At 41.7% G+C, this 23,581-nt stretch overlaps 1 protein-coding gene across 2 annotated transcripts in view; it reads right to left on the reverse strand.

Moving 5' to 3' along the window:
• Window positions 1-19,166, reverse strand: part of doc2g (double C2-like domains, gamma) — a 45,964-nt gene extending 26,798 nt beyond the window's left edge. The window contains exons 1-5 of one of the 2 annotated variants that reach the window (XM_084087372.1): window positions 18,900-19,166; window positions 17,041-17,464; window positions 16,261-16,340; window positions 15,023-15,097; window positions 2,041-2,150 (exon numbers count right to left, since the gene is read on the reverse strand). In XM_084087372.1, the coding sequence (XP_083943498.1) occupies window positions 2,041-2,150; window positions 15,023-15,097; window positions 16,261-16,340; window positions 17,041-17,446 (671 nt within the window). In that variant the 5' untranslated portion in view covers window positions 17,447-17,464; window positions 18,900-19,166. The remainder of the gene's footprint in view (window positions 1-2,040; window positions 2,151-15,022; window positions 15,098-16,260; window positions 16,341-17,040; window positions 17,465-18,899) is intronic. The other variant, XM_084087373.1, reaches the window with a different exon arrangement.
• Window positions 19,167-23,581: the final 4,415 nt, after the last annotated feature.

The following is a 23,581-nucleotide window of genomic DNA, read 5'->3' on the forward strand; positions in this document are numbered from 1 at the left end:
CGACTCAGGGTCGAAATGAACACAGCTGCTGAGAGTTTCTGTTTTGATATTTTCATTCCATGAGATGAGATTGTTCTGACACTGAAGAACAAGCTTGTGAGGCTCCGCCCTCTGTGCAGAGAGCAGCTGCTCATTTGCATTTAAAGGGATACACACTAAAATGGCGCGTTTTTCTCAGCCCCAAAAAGTGACAATTTAAACATGGTGTAAAAAATGATCAGTTAGGTATTTCGAACTAAAACTTCACATACACACTCTGTGGACATCAAATACTTATTTTACATCTTGTGAAAAGGGGCATAATAGGTGCCCTTTAAAGTATATCGGGGCCATTACTGACAGACTGGGAAGGGAGGTGCTGCAAAAATGTAAAAAACAAGGTGTTTTTTTTAACATTTCAAGCATGAAAAAAAAAACCTATTCTAGAAGACCCCAAAAACAAAATAGACTTTGTATTATACTAATAATAGGTCCTCTTTAAAAAAAATTAAAATCTGCTCCGCACAATTTAACGATATAACGACAGACAGGCAGGCAGACGGACAGACATATAGATTCAATAGTGAACAGATTCAAAGATTCATTTCACTACAATGAATCAAATTCCTTCACCAAAATTAAACATGAAATTGCTCTGATTAGCTGCGATTGTTGCATCATGCTTTTTCACTTTCAGTGAGGACAGAAAAATGACACTGGAAATGTGTCACATCTGGTTAAGGTGTTTTCAAAATGTGGCAAAACAAATTTGTCAGCTAGGCTCCTAAAAGACCACAGCTCAACACACACTGTCTACTAATCAACAATGAACACACCTACTGTATGCTTCCGTGACATCCGTTATGATAATGACTCCGCTAATAGCATAGGATGCTTTTATATAATGGCACAAAAGCACTATTGATAACGCAGCCATTCTTAAAAAAAATGTCCCTGCCAACATCATTGAGAAATGACATTCACATGACAAAAGCTGATGAAAAAGGACATTTATTGACAGGGGGCCATATGGGAGGAAACACAGTAAATATGGAAATACTTGCTGTGGAATTTTATATGTAAAATATTCATCCCTGCCATCTCTCCCTGCACTGAACGACTGCAGTCAGGTTTGAGATTAGCCAGCTGTCATAGCCCAGACACAGCCACTGTGACAAGGTGCTGACGCTGCCTGTGGTGACATACTCCATCTACGCCTTGGGCTCCAACAACCTGCTCTTCAGAATGATGGTCACAGAGCGTAAAGAATCATCAAATCAAACTCATCCTTTGGGATTCAAAAGTGGTAAGAATCCATGTTCGCCACGAGAAACAGTTTGGCTTGTGTCACTTTTGGCAGAATTTATTCATCTAATTGTTTTTTTAATTTACAAGAAGCTTCTGTGTTAAACAGTTTCACTGCGGAGGCAAAAATCTCTGGATTGAAGGTATTTCTCCAGTGCTGAGGTAAATCAGGGTCGAGTTAAAAACCATTTCAGTATGAAACTAGAATTATTCACGGTCTCAACCAAAAAGTGGAACAAGGCAGGCAAACAGCTTCACTCTCTCTTTATCTCTCCCTCTCTCTCTCCCTATGAGAGCTCCTGCTAGGTTTGTTTCCCAGCTGTGGATCAGAAGGGTTTCTATTACATTTGTAGAGAAATGGCCCCATCTCACTCAGTCCTCTGAGTTTTATTGCTCAAATTGTAGTATTCCTCTACACAGAAGGTTAGACCCAAGTGTGGGTGTTACCTTAAGGCTAATGTGTGTTATTGCACCACAGAGACGTCCACTACATGCTGTCAAAGACGCGCACATTCATACATGCCCACACACAATGCGCTCCGTGTTGACTTGAGTTGACTTGACCTGAACATCATGAAGTAAAGAAATTCACACATGCACAGCACACAAATGGGGCTCAAAAATGTTCTCACTGTCATTAATAAGCTGGGATTTTACAGAAAGCCATATATTCAAAGGGTGAATTCAGCAGTGCAAGTAAAGCCAAAAATAGTTGGATGCAGGTGAGAATCATGGGGAATGGAGGTGGTACTGTACCTGAGGGTTTTAGTGGTCATGTCAGCAGCCGTAATGCCGTGATAGATGAGCGTCTCGTTCCACACTGGATTCAGTGTGTTCTTTAAAGTCTTAGTGCGCAGTTTGTTTGCCTGAAAGAGAGAGGTAGAGTGCATTAAGAACGATAATGAATTTAATTTATAGACACACTGGGTCAAAACAAGTGTGCAGAAAAGCTGCTCACGCAAAATTTCTGCTGGGTTTACAACAGCTGTGCCCGCACATAAACTTGTTCTTACCATCAGTCTAATGTTGATGAACCCAGATTAATGTAAATGAGGGAGCGTGCACACATAGTTAGTAATGAGGGATATTGCACGACCTCTCCTATGCAGCCATTCATCACTCCCCAAAAACCTTATGCTCTCTAAAGCAGGGTTGCCAACTTTTGAGTTTAGCTTGAAATGAGGGGCGGGGGTTTACACCACATTACCCCAGTACATCTTAAATGAAGAAACTGAACACTAAACTCACCACTAAACCAGAAGCACAATCATGCCCAAAATAAACATTACTTGACAATTCACGACCTAAGAGCATTTTGGGGGAAATAATTAACACCCCAAGCTCCATCTGTGCAGAAATTACCACTGCTGTATATAGTTTCTCAATTTAAAGAATCTGTTAGAATCGGCTGCTGCTCAGTCGAGCTAGTTTTGTGAAGTGGGTGGTGGTGTAGTGGTTAAGGCTTTGGGCTAGTAACTGAAAGGCTGGTTTAGTTCCTACAAGGTACAACCCACGATTCATCACTATTGTGTCCTTGAACAAAGCACTCAATCACAGGTTGCACTAGAGGATCTACGTTGATCTTGTATGAACATAAAATAAATATTTATAAATACAGTTCCGCGCATAACGGCACATTAAACATCAAATATGTTCTGAGTGGCTGTGAATTTGCACCACATTTTTGTATTCAGTGAGAGCAGCCCATTATTTTTTGTCACGGGAATCTTATCTCATTGCACCTGGCTAGGGCACAGAATAAAAATGGCACATCATTACTCATAAAAAAAAAACTACAAAGACAAAAATGCTATTTAAAAAAGTTTCAAATGGCCAAATAACACAATATAATGCTAAAAAACAATCATGCTGGTTAAAAAATATTTATGGCTGGAAATTTTCTTATTGTACCCATCACTGACAGGAGTAGTCCCTTTGTGGCCAAGGTGAGATTAGATGCAAAAAAAGAAAATCTTTTTTTTTTGCTATATAGCTAAAAAAAAATTAGACTCAGGTGCAACTAAGCTAGACAATCCAAATTTAGATATGTGAATGTGCCAGTGTTTCAGACATTATTTTACCTGCAAAATTTTAAATAATAATAATTTACAACAAATAATTTTATGTAAGTTGGATTTCAAATTTACTTCTGAATTTTAAATCTGAGAGGGCACATGCCCCCAGTTTGAATGGGCATGATGCATCTGGTTAAAGATGACAGTGGGAAAGATGAAGAGAGAGAGTCAGTCAGGGAGGACAGAGGAGGAAACATCATTTATCTCTTCTCCCTCAGGTGAAAGGCAGACATCTGCTCACCTACTTTGCAGAGGAGAGAAAGGACAGGAGGCTTTCCCCAGCTCACCTCCCTTCTGTCTTACACACACACAAAATCATCACCCCTTCTGTGTCTTACCCCAAAATCTGCTCCCCCATACTCACAAACATACACTTGTTTATGTAGCTACAGTATCTAAATGAGGACATACTATAAACCTCTACTGTGTATTTACATTTAAATAAGGCTAACCCAAAACCCTAGATAGATCAGACAGGCAGACAGACAGAACTATCAAATTATAGAATTAAAGAATGACAGACAGACAGACTGATAAACTAGACAGATAGATGATAGATTGCTAGACAGAAAATCAAACGATAGAATGAAAGAACGACAGACAGACAGATAGATAGATATCTGAAACTGTATAACTAGCACTTCTCATATTTATTGCCTCAAAGATTAATCGCTGGTTGTATTCCTCATTTGTAAGTTGCTTTGGATAAAAAAAGATGTCTGATAAATGAATAAATGTAAATGAAGATTGAATGGATGGACAGACAGAACGATCGATAGATCAAACTAAAGATAGAATGAAAGATAGAACAATAGAATGATAGATAAATAAATATAAATAATAAATAATAATACAAACCAAGTACCACAAACCATAGTTTCATGTTTTACTATCCTTGTGGGCAGAAGCATCAGGCCAATTTTAAATGCAACTTCCAAAAAATAAAATTATTTTAAAATTAAGCAAATTAAGGTTATTTTAAGTAAAAAAAGGTGTTTTGTCTAAATGTTGGCTTTTCAATCAAGTAAAAAATTCTGTCATCATTCATGTACACCCAATGTTGCTCCTAACATGCATGACTTTTTGTCCTGTAAAATAAAATGTCAAAACTGCTCTTTTCCTTCCAACGAAAATGCATGATGATCACTGGCTGTCAAGGTCAGTTGAAATTGTGCATAGTATATTAAAAAAACAACAACATCAACAACAACTACATATTAGGTCAAGTTTTGTACCCTAGTCCCCTTTCACACGACACAAAAACTGTACCACTCTTACACAAAGCACTACAAAGCAAGTTAAAAAGTGTTTTTTCCCCTTTAGTCATGTCATATCCAGCCTAGAGTACAGAGTGAGCCAGTACACCCTCAAAAACGATGCCACTGCTTGTGGGGACGTTTGCTCCACAATGTAGGCCAAATCTGACCCACCCCCACATACACACACACAGTTCATCACTCCCTCCAGTTCATCCCTAAAAATCAGCTTCAAAATACCCTGACATGCATACTAAACTCCCCAAACTGAGCAATTGCCCTCCAAAAGCTTGTTTAGTTAAACACTAGTTAAATTAGTGTTAAATCAAAGAAACGTTCTGGCTGTGAAGACACAAACACAATCTCCCAAACTGCAGACTCTCTCGCGTCCACGTCAGACCGAGTCCACGTCATTCATTGCCTGAAGAACATGTTGCTTCTCTGCATATTTCATTTCTCTCTCTCTCTCTCTCTCTCTCTCTCTCTCTGCTCTACTCTCTGCACTGCTGCATTTGACGCTGGAACCAGTCAAGCTTGGCTATCCTCTCTCTCGCCCCCTGAGGATGCTCGGCAAATGAATAAACACACTTTAATTCCAACAGACATCAGCAAAAAATACATGTAACAATTCATTAAAACAGCACCAGTTGAGCAAACAGCTACTGGGACTTGAATGAGGAAGGGATGCATCATTCAAACCGCAACTGATTTAATTGAAACGGATACTCTGGCAGTACCGTGGTACAGTGATGGCGTCAGATGGTAAGACTATGGTACTGAGCATTTAATATATCAATTTGCCTTTCAAATCAATAAAAAAGTATCAAACAGTACAAAACATTGTGTTGGGTTCGTACGGTAAAATAATATCATATAGGCCTATACATAAACTACTGTTCAAAAGTTTGGGGTCTGTAACATTTTTTTTTATGTTTTTGAAAAAAAGTTTCTTATGCTCACCAAGACTGCATTTATTTGAACAAAATACAGTAAAAATTGTAAAATTGTGAAATATGATTACAATTTTAACAACTGTTATATTAATAATATATATATATATATATATATATATGTGTGTGTGTCACGAACTGCTCAGAGACACGAAGTAGGAGATCCAAATGCAGCTTTATTTTATGGGGCAATCCAGAGGCGTAATCCAATGTACAGGCAAGGGTCATACACAGGCATGCCGTCAAAACAAAGAAACAAACAAACAAACAAAACAGGCAGGGACCAGAGGCAAGAGAGTAATCCAGGGAACAGGGCAAGATAATCAGAACCAAGAAACACGAAAACTAGGAGAATGCTCAGAAATGCAGTGAGACAAACAAGACTTCGCGGTGAGTGAATGAACAAGGTATATATAGACTGAGACTAACAGGATGATAAGACAAAGGTGAATGCAATCAGTGAATGAGGTACAGGTGAATGTGATCAGTGATAATGAGTCCAGGCAGTGAGTTCTGGGAAATGTAGTTTGAGAGTGATAATGGTCTTATGTGGAGTGCCCTCTGGTGGCTCTCAAGGGCAACTCCAGCTGGTGATGTTACATAGCCCCCCCTTTAAGGAGCGGATTCCAGACGCTCCTAAAACTGTCCAGGAGGGAGGTGGAGCGGAGGCGGACCCGGGGGCGGGACGGAGGGCCAGGCCCGTGCAGCGGAAGGGGACCTGAAGACTCTGGCAGGGCGGCAGGCCAGGGCGGAGCAGGCTGTGCAGGCGGCCGGGGCGGAGCAGGCTGTGCAGGCGGCCGGGGCGGAGCAGGCTGTGCAGGCGGCCGGGGCGGAGCAGGCTGTGCAGGCGGCCTGGGCGGAGACGACCCTTCAGGCGGCTGGGCCAGAGACGACCCTTCAGGCGGATCCAACGGTTCAGGAACATGAACGGGCTCAGGGGATGCAGTGGCCATCTTGTCCGAAGACACAGGCGTGGAGTCGGCCATCTTGTCCGAAGACACAGGCGTGGAGTCGGCCATCTTGTCCGAAGACACAGGCGTGGAGTCGGCCATCTTGTCCGAAGACACAGGCGTGGAGTCGGCCATCTTGTCCGAAGACACAGGCGTGGAGTCGGCCATCTTGTCCGAAGACACAGGCGTGGAGTCGGCCATCTTGTCCGAAGACACAGGCGTGGAGTCGGCCATCTTGTCCGAAGACACAGGCGTGGAGTCGGCCATCTTGTCCGAAGACACAGGCGTGGAGTCGGCCATCTTGTCCGAAGACACAGGCGTGGAGTCGGCCATCTTGTCCGAAGACACAGGCGTGGAGTCGGCCATCTTGTCCGAAGACACAGGCGTGGAGTCGGCCATCTTGTCCGAAGACACAGGCGTGGAGTCGGCCATCTTGTCCGAAGACACAGGCGTGGAGTCGGCCATCTTGTCCGAAGACACAGGCGTGAGTCGGCCCTCTTGTCCGAGGACACAGGCGTGGAGTCGGCCCTCTTGTCCGAGGACACAGGCGCAGAAAGAGGAAGAGGAACAGATTCAGGCTCAGGATCAGTATCAGGATCAGATTCAGGCTCAGGAACAATTTCAGTCTCGGCGGGACGAGACTCTGGACGGGCAGACGTGACCTGAAGCTCTGGCTCTGGCTCGGCAGGACTGACGTGAAGCTCTGGCTCTGGCTCGGCAGGACTGACGGGAAGCTCTGGCTCTGGCTCGGCAGGACTGACGGGAAGCTCTGGCTCTGGCTCGGCAGGACTGACGGGAAGCTCTGGCTCTGGCTCGGCAGGACTGACGGGAAGCTCTGGCTCTGGCTCGGCAGGACTGACGGGAAGCTCTGGCTCTGGCTCGGCAGGACTGACGGGAAGCTCTGGCTCTGGCTCGGCAGGACTGACGGGAAGCTCTGGCTCTGGCTCGGCAGGACTGACGGGAAGCTCTGGCTCTGGCTCGGCAGGACTGACGGGAAGCTCTGGCTCTGGCTCGGCAGGACTGACGGGAAGCTCTGGCTCTGGCTCGGCAGGACTGACGGGAAGCTCTGGCTCTGGCTCGGCAGGACTGACGGGAAGCTCTGGCTCTGGCTCGGCAGGACTGACGGGAAGCTCTGGCTCTGGCTCGGCAGGACTGACGGGAAGCTCTGGCTCGGCAGAAGTGACGGGAAGCTCTGGCTCTGGCTCGGAATCAGAGGGCTTTGAGCTGGACAGGACCAGCGGCAAAGAGGGCTTGGAGCTGGGCAGCGATGAGGGCTCTGTGCTGGGCAGCGATGAGAGCTCTGTGCTGGGCAGCGATGAGAGCTCTGTGCTGGGCAGCGATGAGAGCTCTGTGCTGGGCAGCGATGAGAGCTCTGTGCTGGGCAGCGATGAGAGCTCTGTGCTGGGCAGCGATGAGAGCTCTGTGCTGGGCAGCGATGAGAGCTCTGTGCTGGGCAGCGATGAGAGCTCTGTGCTGGGCAGCGATGAGAGCTCTGTGCTGGGCAGCGATGAGAGCTCTGTGCTGGGCAGCGATGAGAGCTCTGTGCTGGGCAGCGATGAGAGCTCTGTGCTGGGCAGCGATGAGAGCTCTGTGCTGGGCAGCGATGAGAGCTCTGTGCTGGGCAGCGATGAGAGCTCTGTGCTGGGCAGCGATGAGAGCTCTGTGCTGGGCAGCGATGAGAGCTCTGTGCTGGGCAGCGATGAGAGCTCTGTGCTGGGCAGCGATGAGAGCTCTGTGCTGGGCAGCGATGAGAGCTCTGTGCTGGGCAGCGATGAGAGCTCTGTGCTGGGCAGCGATGAGAGCTCTGTGCTGGGCAGCGATGAGAGCTCTGTGCTGGGCAGCGATGAGAGCTCTGTGCTGGGCAGCGATGAGAGCTCTGTGCTGGGCAGCGATGAGAGCTCTGTGCTGGGCAGCGATGAGAGCTCTGAACTGGACGGAACCAGCGGCGAAGAAGACTCTGAGCTGGGCGGGACCAGCGGTGAAGGCTCTGTGCTGGACGGGACCAGCGGTGAAGAGGACTCTGAGCTGGGCGGGACCAGCGGTGAAGGCTCTGGGCTGGACGGGACCAGCGGTGAAGAGGACTCTGAGCTGGGCGGGACCAGCGGTGAAGAGGGCCTTGAGCTGGGCGGGACCAGCGGCGAAGGAGACTCTGGACTGGACGGGACCAGTGGCGAAGGAGACTCTGGACTGGCGTGAAGTGCAGGCTCGGCTGGACTGGTGTGAAGCTCTGGATCGGCAGAAGTGACGTGAACAGTCTCTGGATCAGCAGAAGTGACGTGAACAGTCTCTGGATCAGCAGAAGCGACGTGAACGGTCTCTGGATCAGCAGAAGTGACGTGAACGGTCTCTGGATCAGCAGAAGTGACGTGAACGGTCTCTGGATCAGCAGAAGCGACGTGAACGGTCTCTGGATCAGCAGAAGCGACGTGAAGTGCGGGCTCAACCTCGCCCACTATGAAGGGAGACCCACAAAATAGCAAAACAAAATCTATATATTGAACCAGAGTCCATCTGGGGTCAGTCTCAAGCAAATAAAAACTCACGTCCTGATCCAGTCCCATCCAAAAGCAATCCTTGAGTTCCCCGTCGTCCAGCGGGGCCAGGTGGCAACAAGCCACAAACTCACCCACATAGTCTTCTATGGGGCGACCATCCTGGAAGATGGAGCAGAGTCTAGTTACTGGGTCCATGTTGTCATTGCTGCTGGATCTGGGTATGGCGAAGTCTTCTGTCACGAACTGCTCAGAGACACGAAGTAGGAGATCCAAATGCAGCTTTATTTTATGGGGCAATCCAGAGGCGTAATCCAATGTACAGGCAAGGGTCATACACAGGCATGCCGTCAAAACAAAGAAACAAACAAACAAACAAAACAGGCAGGGACCAGAGGCAAGAGAGTAATCCAGGGAACAGGGCAAGATAATCAGAACCAAGAAACACGAAAACTAGGAGAATGCTCAGAAATGCAGTGAGACACAAACAAGACTTCGCGGTGAATGAATGAACAAGGTATATATAGACTGAGACTAACAGGATGATAAGACAAAGGTGAATGCAATCAGTGAATGAGGTACAGGTGAATGTGATCAGTGATAATGAGTCCAGGCAGTGAGTTCTGGGAAATGTAGTTTGAGAGTGATAATGGTCTTATGTGGAGTGCCCTCTGGTGGCTCTCAAGGGCAACTCCAGCTGGTGATGTTACAGTGTGTGTGTGTGTGTGTGTGTGTGTGTGTATATATATATATATATATATATATAAACATATAATTTATTAATTTAAACATGTTGAAAAACTGCTTAATATTTTTTGTGAAGACTGTGATACTTTTTTTTCCAGGTTTCTTTAAGATTAGAAAGATCAATTTAAAGTCACCATGAAATCAAAATTGACCATTCTTATTTTCTATGGAATATTGTAGTATTTATTATAAATGATTTATCTGTGCACATCATTATTATTATTTTTTAATTGATGGGCCCTTGTAATCTTTAATCAAAAAATCTTCCCCTCCCTCTTGAAGTGACATCTCTTCTCCGATGACGTGTTTACTGGAGTGAGGGCGCAGGGCGGGACAAACTGTCTACCTACATTTTTTCTTGTTCGAGAAGCCATTTCACTGACCCCATATTTCACAGCTTTATTTCTACCTTGGAATAATGTGTATTGATGAATTATTCACAATAAGACTAGAAATGTGCATTAAGAAAGTAAATAGGGTAAACTTTATTTTCATGTTGACTGTAAGCTTCATTGATGTTAATTGGACTAAAAACATGGTCCTTTAAACAGTAAATACTGTGTTAGCCATAAAAACTAATTATTGGTTGATCACTCATGATCTGGTTTTGCCCTATAAAAGCATTTATCCAATCGACAAAAAAATGGCTAAATACCCCTGCTAGTTTTCCATCTATTTTCTCTCCAACATCCTCACTCACATCTCATCTTTGCAAAAGCATATGGTTTCACTGGTCTCTCTCTGCTCCTGCCAAATCGGTGCTATCGCATTTTATTCTAAATATTTCATCCTCATCTTCCACTTCTCTCATCCCCCTTTTCTCTCTCTCCCTCTCTCTCTCTTTCCTCCCTCCATCTGGCCCAGAGCAGTGAGATTCCCAGAGCAGCAGCTTGGGAGAGAGTGTGTGACTCAGATATCTCATTCTCCATGCTGTGTGATGACACACACATACATACACTCGACTAAGAAGGGGCCACTCACCAGCCCCACAATCTCTCCCTCTCGCTTTTTTTTCCTTCTGCTTCCTGCACTTTTTATGGGATGCTGATGGAGTGCCAGCATGAGAGGATGTTGGTTAAAGGGATAGTTCATGCAAAACTGACACATCACCATGTCGTCTTATAGCTGTGAGACTTTCTTCCGTTAAACATAAAAGGAGACGTTTTGATGAATGTTCAGGATGCTGTTTTCCATACAATGAAAGTGGATGGAGACTAGCTATTGTAATTTTTTTTTAATATATTGATTTAGATGATAAAATTTTGTATATTTTCAGTTTTCATTTTAGTTTGTTTTAGTCATTTTGTTTTGTTAATTTTGAATTTATATATATATTATAATTTGTCCCCGAAGGACAATTCTGGTTTCATACCAGGGGCGGAGCTAGGGGGTGGCCAGGGGTGTACTGATCTAAGCTTGGCCTCCACATTCACAACTGATGTTTCTGTCTCCTTTTTCTCAACAAGAATTGAGTTTATTTAGACGTAGAACCATGTCTTTCCTTTCCAGGCGCACACATCAAATTCGCTTTAGTACCTGGCATAAGTCAAAGGAGCACGGAAAAGGCACGAGTGCCGAGGGAACCTTCAGTAGATACGAGATAGTGCAACAGCTGGGTTAATACAACATGATTAAATAAGGAGATGATTAAAGACTTTGCATGTACAGTGAGGAAAATAAGTATTTGAACACCCTGCTATTTTGCAAGTTCTCCCACTTAGAAATCATGGAGGGGTCTGAAATTGTCATCGTAGGTGCATGTCCACTGTGAGAGACATAATCTAAAAAAAAATAATCCAGAAATCACAATGTATGATTTTTTAACTATTTATTTCTATGATACAGCTGCAAATAAGTATTTGAACACCTGAGAAAATCAATGTTAATATTTGGTACAGTAGCCTTTGTTTGCAATTACAGAGGTCAAACGTTTCCTGTAGTTTTTCACCAGGTTTGCACACACTACAGGAGGGATTTTGGCCCACTCCTCCACACAGATCTTCTCTAGATCAGTCAGGTTTCTGGGCTGTCGCTGAGAAACACGGAGTTTGAGCTCCCTCCAAAGATTCTCTATTGGGTTTAGGTCTGGAGACTGGCTAGGCCACGGCAGAACCTTGATATGCTTCTTACAGAGCCACTCCTTGGTTATCCTGGCTGTGTGCTTCGGGTCATTGTCATGTTGGAAGACCCAGCCTTGACCCATCTTCAATGCTCTAACTGAGGGAAGGAGGTTGTTCCCCAAAATCTCGCAATACATGGTGCAGTCGCCCTGTCCCATGTGCAGAAAAACACCCCCAAAGCATGATGCTACCACCCCCATGCTTCACAGTAGGGATGGTGTTCTTGGGATGGTACTCATCATTCTTCTTCCTCCAAACACGTTTAGTGGAATTATGACCAAAAAGTTCTATTTTGGTCTCATCTGACCACATGACTTTCTCCCATGACTCCTCTGGATCATCCAAATGGTCATTGGCAAACTTAAGACGGGCCTTGACATGTGCTGGTTTAAGCAGGGGAACCTTCCGTGCCATGCATGATTTCAAACCATGACGTCTTAGTGTATTACCAACAGTAACCTTGGAAACGGTGGTCCCAGCTCTTTTCAGGTCATTGACCAGCTCCTCCCGTGTAGTTCTGGGCTGATTTCTCACCTTTCTTAGGATCATTGAGACCCCACGAGGTGAGATCTTGCATGGAGCCCCAGTCCGAGGGAGATTGACAGTCATGTTTAGCTTCTTCCATTTTCTAATGATTGCTCCAACAGTGGACCTTTTTTCACCAAGCTGCTTGGCAATTTCCCCGTAGCCCTTTCCAGCCTTGTGGAGGTGTACAATTTTGTCTCTAGTGTCTTTGGACAGCTCTTTGGTCTTGGCCATGTTAGTAGTTGGATTCTTACTGATTGTATGGGGTGGACAGGTGTCTTTATGCAGCTAACGACCTCAAACAGGTGCATCTAATTTAGGATAATAAATGGAGTGGAGGTGGACATTTTAAAGGCAGACTAACAGGTCTTTGAGGGTCAGAATTCTAGCTGATAGACAGGTGTTCAAATACTTATTTGCAGCTGTATCATACAAATAAATAGTTAAAAAATCATATATTGTGATTTCTGGATTATAATTTTTTTGATTATGTCTCTCACAGTGGACATGCACCTACGATGACAATTTCAGACCCTTCCATGATTTCCAAGTGGGAGAACTTGCAAAATAGCAGGGTGTTCAAATACTTATTTTCCTCACTGTATGTATGTGTTTTTTATATATGCGTCATATTTAAGAACATGTCTCCAAAATGTATGGACAAAAAATATATTGTAAAGCGAGATCACAATATAAGACACAAATTGATATGTAATTTAATGCACAAATAAATGCAAACACTGTGCATTTGTACTCAAAAATTTGTGCCAATTTTGTGTTAGTTGGAAAAGTAAATGGAAATGGATCACATTTAAATGTGCATAAAATTATTAATTTTACATTATGGTATTTATGTGCTCTTGTCATTCACATTCTTGGACATGTGGTTTCAAAAGAGAACATTTTTCTTTCCTTTGTACTGTGTTCAATTTCTTTATGATAGAACTGTTGCAATTAATTTATCTTGACAACTAGTAGAATGTTAAACAATAAAGGCAGGGTAGGCGATTAGTTCTAGAATTTTTTTTTGTTATGCTGGTTGAAAGTCTCTTCACATCCTAATAGCACGATGTCCTACAATGTCAAGATTCATCAGGCTCAAGGTGTGAAAGAATGGAAATAACATCACAACATTTATTTCCATCAACAGGTGCATACATTTTTGGTTCAGATCTTGTATTGACAATGCAAGAGTCCAGCACTCTGTAAAGTCTCCTCCAGCACATCCCAAAGACTTTCAATGAATTTAAGATCTGGACTCAGAGGTGCCAGTTCATGTGCGAAAATGATTCTTCATGCTCCCTCCCAGCCATTCTTTCACAATTTGAGCTGATGCATCTTGACATTGTCATCCTAGAATATGGCCGTGATGTGTCTTCCTACATGGTTGTTTAAGAAATGAAAAGCTACACACTCCATCAATTAGGGTTAGAAGAACTGTTGCCAAACATATAACATGCTAGAAACATAATAATTACAGCAATAATGATCCAGTCATAGACTCTTAAACATTTGCCTACTTAAATAGAAACAGCGACTTTCTTTGGACGGGCAGTGTACTTTTGCACTATATTCCAAGTCTTCTGAAGCCATACACCGCTTGATGTGAGGAACAGATTGAAATTTAAGACGTGACTACTGAAAATCGTGCTAAGCAGTCATGGTCACCATTCACTTTCATTGCATGGACAAAACAGATCTTTTCATCTTCCAAAGAAGAAGGAAAGTCATACGGCAAGACATGAGGGTGAGTAAAGGACAAATTGTTCAGGAACTATTCCTTTATTAGATCACATGTGAATGCAAATGAAACCATGAAGCGTGTAAAAGGGCAAAAGGAGAGCTCTTTAAATGTCTGCACACCCACGTACTTGCATGCGTGTCTATACGTCTGAGGGGTGGATGTACGCATACACGTCCATCACCTCCGGCTCGCACACCTTTTAAAAGCCCAGAGGTGTCTGTATAATCCTCGCGGTCGATATTTACCAGGCTGGCGCATGGAAGCATACGCAAGACGTGACGCTTCTCGCTTTCTCTTTCCCTCTTGTATATATACGCTTTTCTGTTGACGTGAGTCGTGTAACAATCTGTGCTGTTTCCATGACAACAACCTGCTGCTGTCCCCCCTCATCTGTCTCTCTCTCTTTTCCATCCCTCCCTCCCATCCTGCACTCAACACTGTGTTGGTATTCCAAGGTCAAAGTGGGTCATGTTGCGATAGATAGTGGCAGAGATTTGGACGAGAGCGCGGGAGGATGGAGAAGAGTAAAAACCGCTGGAGAGAAGACAGGACGCTTCTGGATGCTCCTGTCCCAGCCTGTCCTCCTTTGAACAGATTAGAGCGCCATGCCTTTGATACATGCAGAGGAAATGAAAGCGAGAATAATTCAGTGCTGAAGCACATACTGAATCCACCAGTTTCCACCACACGTTCTTCAAATGAACAGCTTCAGTGCTCACAGGCGGCCCTGCCGGCGATGCATGCGCACATAACGCCTGTGTGTTTTGTGCAATGAAAGTGTTGAACTGTGTGTATGTGAGTGTCAGAGAATCACAACTTGTGCTGATGGTGCTGCGAGAGTTTAACCATGCTGTGTGCATGTGAGAAGGTTGCAGTGACCTTGCTTGCTCCAGGCAGGAGGTGGAGTTTCACATATGGATCAGCCAGTCCATTGGAGTCCATGGCCTTCAGTCCCTGTGGGCACAAACAAACACAAAAAAGCACATAGACTTCATGTCACATAAGATGTGTACACATGTCCTGATGGGGTAAGAGGTTAATAGATCATATCCTTCCAGTAATATGCACACTTTTGTCTCTGTCTGGGCCAGAGGGGAATCCTTGAACGCACTGATGCGTGTGACATAAGAGTCAAGACTGTTTAACTTAAGCTTTTTTGTTTATTTTTTTTGCTTACTGAAGATAAACCATGAAATAAAATATTTTATTTTCATTTGGCACATTATATGCAAGTAAATTTTGTTTTTAGTAAATTCACTGTTTAATATGGTATGAACATACATACAAATGGTTGCATAATGAGTAATATATATATATATATATATATATATATATATATATATATATATATATATATATATATATAATTACAATTGTAAGAAGTACCCTAGCACTAAATGCCACAAAATGTCAATTGTGCAAAAGGGTTTCTTCATCTAAAGGCAATTTTATGTTCCAGTTTTTGATTTAAACTTTTTTCTTTTTGTTTTATTATTTATTATTCTACTCTTTTTTTCTACTCTTTTACAAGACCAAGACTAAAATATACATTATTACATTCTACAACTACTGCATTATAATCTAAAAAATGTGAACTAATCTGTGAAAATTATGACTGCCCCTCAGTTTCCAATTCATTTTAACCACAGCAAACACTTTTCGGCTTATTTCACTTGAGGTTTTTCAAAAGCACTTGTTTGCGTTGTGAGGAAAAATTAAGTTGAAATATAAAAATATAATTTGTAATCAGAATCTTTTTATTGTGTGTAATTTCCAAACAAGCTATTAAATTTGCCATATGGTGCAAAGCGTACAAAAACATACTGTATAATGCTTTCTGGCTACAAAATTTACCATAGCAAGACAGGAGTCTGTCTATTTTTTAATGTTTCAAATGTAATTTCCACCATCAAATATTATTAAACACAATACATCATTGGAGATTTGGTTGAAAGATTCGGAAGAATAGAACAAAAAAGTAAACTTTTAGACATTATTATGAGAACGAGTGAGAGTGTGGATGTGCTTTAAGAGAGTTTATTTTTAAAAGTGCACAAGCCCAACAATGCCTATAGTTGAACAAACACCCAGTAGTGTTTGTGTGTGTGTAAACCTACCTTGGCCTTGTGGATGGTGCAGTGCAAGCAGTTATTGTCTTGGTCAAACAGCAGGTTGAACTCCAGAGTTCCCAGGTAGGCTGAAAAAAAAAAAAAAAAAAGAGAATAACTTAATACCTTGCACGCACATTAGCAAAAATAGAGGTCTATAACAACCCAAACGACTAAGCAGGGAACCAGTCTTGCCTGTAACGACCTAATCAGGGCTGTGCACATACAGAGGGCTTGTAATGTTTATGCACCATTACAGAGACTAATGAAGTATTTAACACTCCGATCGCGTACCTCAGTTATCTCACACACTCACACCAATCCGGCCAACACCACACAAAGCAATCAATACTGAACAGTGTGAGATGCAGGTCCAGGCAGATGGGAAGAGCACATGCCTCATTGGCTGCTTACTGGTGAATAAAATCAGTCAGTCAAACAAAGGGAATCCAGAAGAAGAAATGTCAATGGATTTATCTATGTGGGGAGTTATGTAATAGAGAAGCATGCAATGAAAGAAAGTGATTGGGCTGATGTGGTCTAGCGGTTAAAGCTTTGGGCTAGTAATGACACAGGTTGTAGGTTCGAAGCCAACAAGGACTCCTCCAGGTATTATTACTATTGTGTCCTTGAGAGAAGCACTTAACCCTCAGGTCGTTCCAGAGGGGTGTCAGTAGCTTTGTGAAAAATGCATCTGCAAAATGATTACTTAGAAGAAGACCGGAGCGTAAAATACACGTGCAAAGGGATACAAACGTGAAACAGTCACTAGCCACGAGGCAAACTCACTGTCATCGTCATCCGAGTCGACGAACTCTCCATTCTCCTCTTTCTCTCTCTCCCTCTTGTGGTCTTTCTCTCCATCCCCGTCTCCGTCCTTGTCTTTGTCCTTTAAAATCTGCTTCTCCCGGGGAGGAAGGGGGGTGATGGGGAAGTCGTGGAAACGAGGGAAGAAGTCTGAGATCTGTGGGATGGGGAGGATGGGGCCGGGGCACACATTGATGGCAAAGTGCTCCTGCATGGAGATCTTCACCGGGGAGGGAGGGGGAGGCACAGCGGGGCTGGGGGGACCCGCAGCGGAAGGAGGGGAGGAGGGAGAGAGGGAGGAAGAGGAGGATGGAGGCAGGGAGAGATGGGAGGAAGGGTTGCTGGGGGGGAAATGGGTTTGGGGCGGAGGTGGTTTGGAGACGCTCATCGGGACCACTGGAAAGAACTGTGGAGATTGTGAGAGAGTGAGCTTTATGCTTAAAGCATAAGGAATAATGGGTTAAAAAATTCAACCTAAAAAGAATAATAAATAAATAAATAAACTTAAAAAAATTTAAATGGTAATTTCCCTCTTCCTTTAAAATAAATGTAAAATTAAACTTTTCAAAATAAAATAAAGCAAAATAGTTAATTACCCTTAGTTAATTGCCAAAAATAGTAAATTACCCTATTCATTTCCTTTAAAATAAATGTAAAAAAAAAAAAAAAAAAAAAAATTGGTAATTTCCCTAGAATTTCATTGTGGGGAAAAAAGCAGCTTGGACAGTCTGCTAAATATTGTTTTTATGTTAAAAAAAAAACAAAAAAAAAGTACGGGTTTGGAAAGACATGAGGATGAGTAAATCATTTTTTGGGTGAAGTATGTCTTTAATTCAAAATATGTTTTATCATCTAACACAATTCCAACCAATTTTGTGGTGCCAATTTTTGTCCTAAGCAAAACTGAAATGAAATATTTGGTGTGACACGTGAAACAGAAGAATGCCCCACAGCCCCTGATCCAGACAGATAAAGACGTGTGACAGACTTTGTGCTGATAATATCTTTCATTACCAGTAATGCGGCTGTTTTGATTACACTACTTCCCTAAGGACAGAGATATAGAGTCTGTTTCATACGAGTCCTCTTCTGTGCGATCTATCTCTGTCTCACACATTCCCTTTCAATCTCTGTTTTTCACATCTTTCCCTGTAGTTCGTAAAAATCTTGTCTCATGAACTAGACCGTCTAACAAGCCAAAAATAGAATAAGCGAGATAAAATGGCACTGTTTTGAGGCAAAACAAAGTTGTTTCCCCTTTCTGTTTTGTGTGATAGCTGGCAATGCCACACTAATGAATGTTATTGTAAGTCTAAAATATCAAACACACAATGTACTACACAGTTTTACTTCGTCTCTTCAATTATTTGACTAAAATTGAAGTGTTGCACAAAAAACATCAACAATAATACAATAATATTTGTGCTTTGCACATACAGATGTCTATCTATAGTTATTTCAACACATGAGGCTAGTAAGATACAAAAAGCACTGTCACGTGCACACAAAGGCTGTCAGGCTGCATTAACATACACATGTTGGCGAGAACAAACAGACACACATCATACGCAGAGTTAAGCAGAAGTGCAGATAAACACAGCTACTAGTGCACAGTGACTTATAAACACACACATACACACAGAAATGTGTTCCAATGTACACTTATATAAAAATACACCTGCAGGCAACATACAATCACTAGCAGACACGCAGATGTGTGCATGTGCATGTGGACACAGACACACACACACTAACAGGTGGTCAAGCTGATACACAAACCTGCATTATCAAGTGGACAAAAACAAAGACATTCAGACACATATTCACACATACACACTCACCCAATGACAGTCTTCATCTGTTCCAGCACTCCATCTTGTCTCCACTCATGGTCTCTCTCACACACACTGAAGAGAAACCACTGTCGTTTTGTATCAATATACCCTCCCTCGTTCTCTGTCCTCCTCTCACACTCTCCCTCCCCTCTCACTACTCTCTCTCTCTCTCGTGCCTCGGTTGTGACGTTTTCTATAAATTCTCTGCGCACCGTGTTCACTGATCTGCCACTCTCACAGTACTGCTGAGATTTAACAATGAGAGAGTGCTCTGAGATGAGAGAGAGAGAGATAGAGAAAAAAGGAGGATGTATGTGAAAGAAAAAAGGCATAGTGAGTTTGTAAAAAGATAAGATCAAGAAAGAACTGCAGAGAAGTTACAGAACGCCGGGGCTAGTTGTCACGGAATTCTACTCAAGTGAATATTTTTTGAAGTCACTTTCTGCCATATTACCTTAAAGGAATAGTTAACCTAAAAACAAACATTTTATATTCTGACATTATTCACTCACCATGATGTTCAGAAAGGCTACATCCGAAATCGCATATAGTAGAGCGAAAAACAATATGTGACGAAGTATGATGTTCAATTTCACAGTACTCGTAAATTCTGAATTGTGCATATAATGGACACTTTACTATCCCATGAGGCCATGGGAGAGGATTTATGAATGGCAGTGAAGCAACGCAACTAACACTGGTAGGTCACATGATAATGACAACATGGCGAATGTAGTACGTCCAGATTACAGTCATACACATTCATAATATAGAACATATTTTTAGCAGTCATGTGGTAATTACTTATTCAAAATAAGTACCTACTCAAGAGAGTATGCGATTTCGGACACAGTCTAGGACTAAATGATCTGTTTTTGAATGAATCGTAATGATTCGGTTCTCGAGTTGAAAAGTTTCGGTAAAGCAATTCGGTGAAACAAAAAAATAATTCATGAAATGTTTGTTTGCCTGAGTGATTTTATTGTGTTGAGTTGTTTAAACAACAATATATGGTGATATTATTATAAGAAATTATTACATTATCATAAAATGTATTCAAATATAAATGATTATACATTTTAGCTTGCAGGATCAAATTCTAATTTCGTTTAAACTAGGTGTTTGTAACCAATAGACAAAAAAACAAACACACATTTGTGTAATTGAACTAATCCATGTGAAAACAAAGTCCCACTGTAGTCAACAATCTTATCCCTTAAAACTCCCATAAAACTCCAATCACCAAAATAACATATTTAAAAAAAAATACCTGTGAAAAAAAAGTCTTCATGCCTTAAAATAGCTTGAATGTATCTCTACACCCTTGCCTCATTTAGTATACGCGGAACCATGAAATATACCTACTCCTATTACATTAGTACCTACCTACTCCTATTACTAAATATACCTATAACTATTCAAATATTCAATATGAATAATGAACCATGAATAATGAATATTCAAATTAGCCCCACCTCCACTCCGCTCTTTACAACGTTGGACACATAACGGTAATTAATATGATTAGCCTTTTGCTTGACTATGTTATCAAATAACTAATTTTATTGATTACACATGTTAAACAATGTTACACACATTGATTACTATTGTTACACAAACCATGTTCCCGTTCGCCACCTCAGAGTCAGACAGCTGCCTTCTAAAAATCAGCATCCTTAGAAACGCTTTGAACAACTCAGAACGTCAGTGCAGAAAGGCATTTAGGGCATCATAACATCATAACCTAATATACTTCATACATCCGCCATATCGCTAAATCTACCAGATGTTTCATATCAACAGAAAAATATACCGGGATAACCTGGCTCCTCTTGAGACTCCCCTGCTACGGTAGTTCACTGTTAATAATATGCTAAAGCCCGCCGGCATGTTGACGTGATTGGTTACAAGGTAGTTTGTGACGTCACAGACACCAGCGATCTCAAACTGCGGGTTTGAGCAGTGGTGGAGGAAGTACTGAATCTCAGTACTTAAGTAAAAGTACAAATAACCAGAGACATATTTACTTTAGTAAAAGTAGAAGTACCACAATGAAAACCCTACTTAAGTAAAAAGTAAAAAGTACCTGATTTTAAATGTACTTTAAGTATTAAAAGTAAAAGTACTTGCATAACAATTTATTCTCTTAATGTCTATATTCTAATAATTAGGGCTGTACCAATATGCTATATGAATCCGAAATCGCTAAACTCAGATCTACGAACCTGTGTCGCGGTGTGAGAAGGCAGAATCGCGACACACCCCTTTTTTGAAGTTAACATTATACAATATGTAGACCTACACCACAAAACTAGTTGAGGATAAATTATTTAATATTGGGCAATTCCAGCATTATAAGCGGGACATTTGCAGTAAAAACTTGAAATATAAATTCTCAGAAAAAGCATTTAATACATATTGAAAAATATCAGTATGCGTTTTATATTTAATATGAGGGAAATAGCCTAGGCTACACATGCGTTACGGGACACAAAAAATCTTTAACTTTTAGGTAGCAAAATATTTTTTAGTAATTCTGTGAATTACACTGCGCAAACCAAAAGTAATAGGCTACCCACCGGATGAAGAAGGGTTGGCTCTCCACAGAACATAAAATATTCATTTTATTTTATTTTTCGTGTTCCCATTTATGAGGAAAAAAACAATGTTACAGACGTGACCGCTCTGAAAGCGGCACTAAAAGACTGCTTTAAAACTTTCACAGAAACCTCAAACAGAGAGCACAAAGCCTTTTTTAAAGTGAATTTCGTTTTGTATTAAAGCTGCCGTCGGCAACATTTTTTTGATCAAATTCACTGAAATTGACACTATAATCCGACAGAACAACATAAATAAGGTGGTTTTAGAAAAAAACCCGAGCTTCTAACTCCACCTAACTCCACCTGGAGCGTGTTATTTGTTTTGCAAAAATCCACCGCTCCCGTCTCATCGGGTCCAATCAGTGCAGGGGGGTGTGAGATCTGACTGTCAATCACAGGTCGTGCACACGCCACAGATAATGTGCACTCCCCCCTCGCGCACATTACAATCACATGCACACGTCTGAAGTTCGCGCAGTAACGAAGAGAGATGAGGCTATGAGGCTGACAAATTGCTATCTATGGGTATATTAGCCAGGGCAGCATACCTCCGAGTACTCCATGGTGTTGATCGATGCTTATGAGACGGGCGCGTTCACAGAAAATCTGGTGCACGCACTGGCGTGCACGAACTCGATGGGAGGGTATTCGTTGATAGTGGGGGAGGGGCATGAGAGTTGTAAACATTCAAAATTTCGGCTAAGCCCACTCAATCTTCCAGGGTTGCCGACGGCAGCTTTAATTGTATCTTAATTTTAATCAATGTTTTGTCAACCAATTGCCAGGATTTAATAAATAAGAAGTAAATATAGTAGAAAATAGATAATCACGACACGTAGGCGCCGGCGTGTAAACTGAAGCGCGTCTCATAAATGAACCGAAACTCAGCGTAGGCTATAAGGTAACCTACTTGCCTCACAGACCTGATAAATATATCTTTAGACAGCTTTAAATGTGTACTTTTAAACAGAAAATTCAAAATCCGTATGAAATGTGCATTTCTCTCTGGCGCGTTCACTACTGCGAAGATCGCGTATCAGTAGCCTATCGCCAACTTCATCTTTGCAGCCGACACAGAAAACACTTGTTTATTAATAATCAATTAAAATGTCTCCTTGCTATATTTGACATATTCATTACTTTTGCCGGTTCTTTGTGACAGCTTTTATGTGCTTTATTGGCAGCGCCACCAACGCAGCACCGAAAACATGGAGATTTTTTTCAATCTCTGTTTTGGCAGGGGAAAAACTGATCATAAAATGTAACGAAAATGTAACAAAACGTTGTAGAAATGTAGTGGAGTAGAAAGTATAATAATTGCTGCAAAAAGTAACGAAGTAAAAGTCAAAAGTATGCACTACTGATTCTACTTAAGTAAAGTACAGATACGTGAAAAATGTACTTAAGTAAAGTAACGAAGTATTTGTACTTCGTTACATTCCACCACTGGGTTTGAGACTTTTTTTTTTTTTACTGCAGTTTTAAGGAGAAAATTCTCAACAATGGTGTTGACATGAATTTGCACATGGTTTGTCTTAAAGCATATTAAAAACACCACATAGACATATAGCCTAAACAACATTAAAAAGCTGATTTTCACCACAGGGGGACTTTAAAATTATTAATCATAAATCCAATATATATATATATATATATATATATATATATATAATCTTTGTTATATCCACAAAGAAGAAAAAACATTTTGAATGCTGGTAAAGAAAAAGCAGAAGAATGTTTAGTCAGGAAAAAGTATCTATTCTAACAGAAAAACTGCACAAAAACCACCATCATCAAAGCTTTGCTGCAGCACTGACTGGAAACAATGAGAAAAAAAAAAGCATCATGGGAGCTTGTACGTGACCAGTTGGTGCTGAGATATGCTAGAGATATACTCATATTTTACTGTTCTGCCTCCTCAGGAGTTCTGTCAGAAAAATGTGTTTCATGAAAATCATTCTGCAGTTTTAGAAAGTTCCTGTCATCACAACGTACAGCCCACTCTGCACACAAAACAAGTGTTTTATTTGGCTGATTATTTTACTTTATTAAAGCATTTAATCCTATACCAATACCACCCTTAAACAA

The sequence above is a fragment of the Abramis brama genome (assembly GCF_963993115.1).
Source record: "Abramis brama genome assembly, chromosome: 16".
In the NCBI taxonomy this organism is placed as follows: Eukaryota; Metazoa; Chordata; class Actinopteri; order Cypriniformes; family Leuciscidae; genus Abramis; species Abramis brama.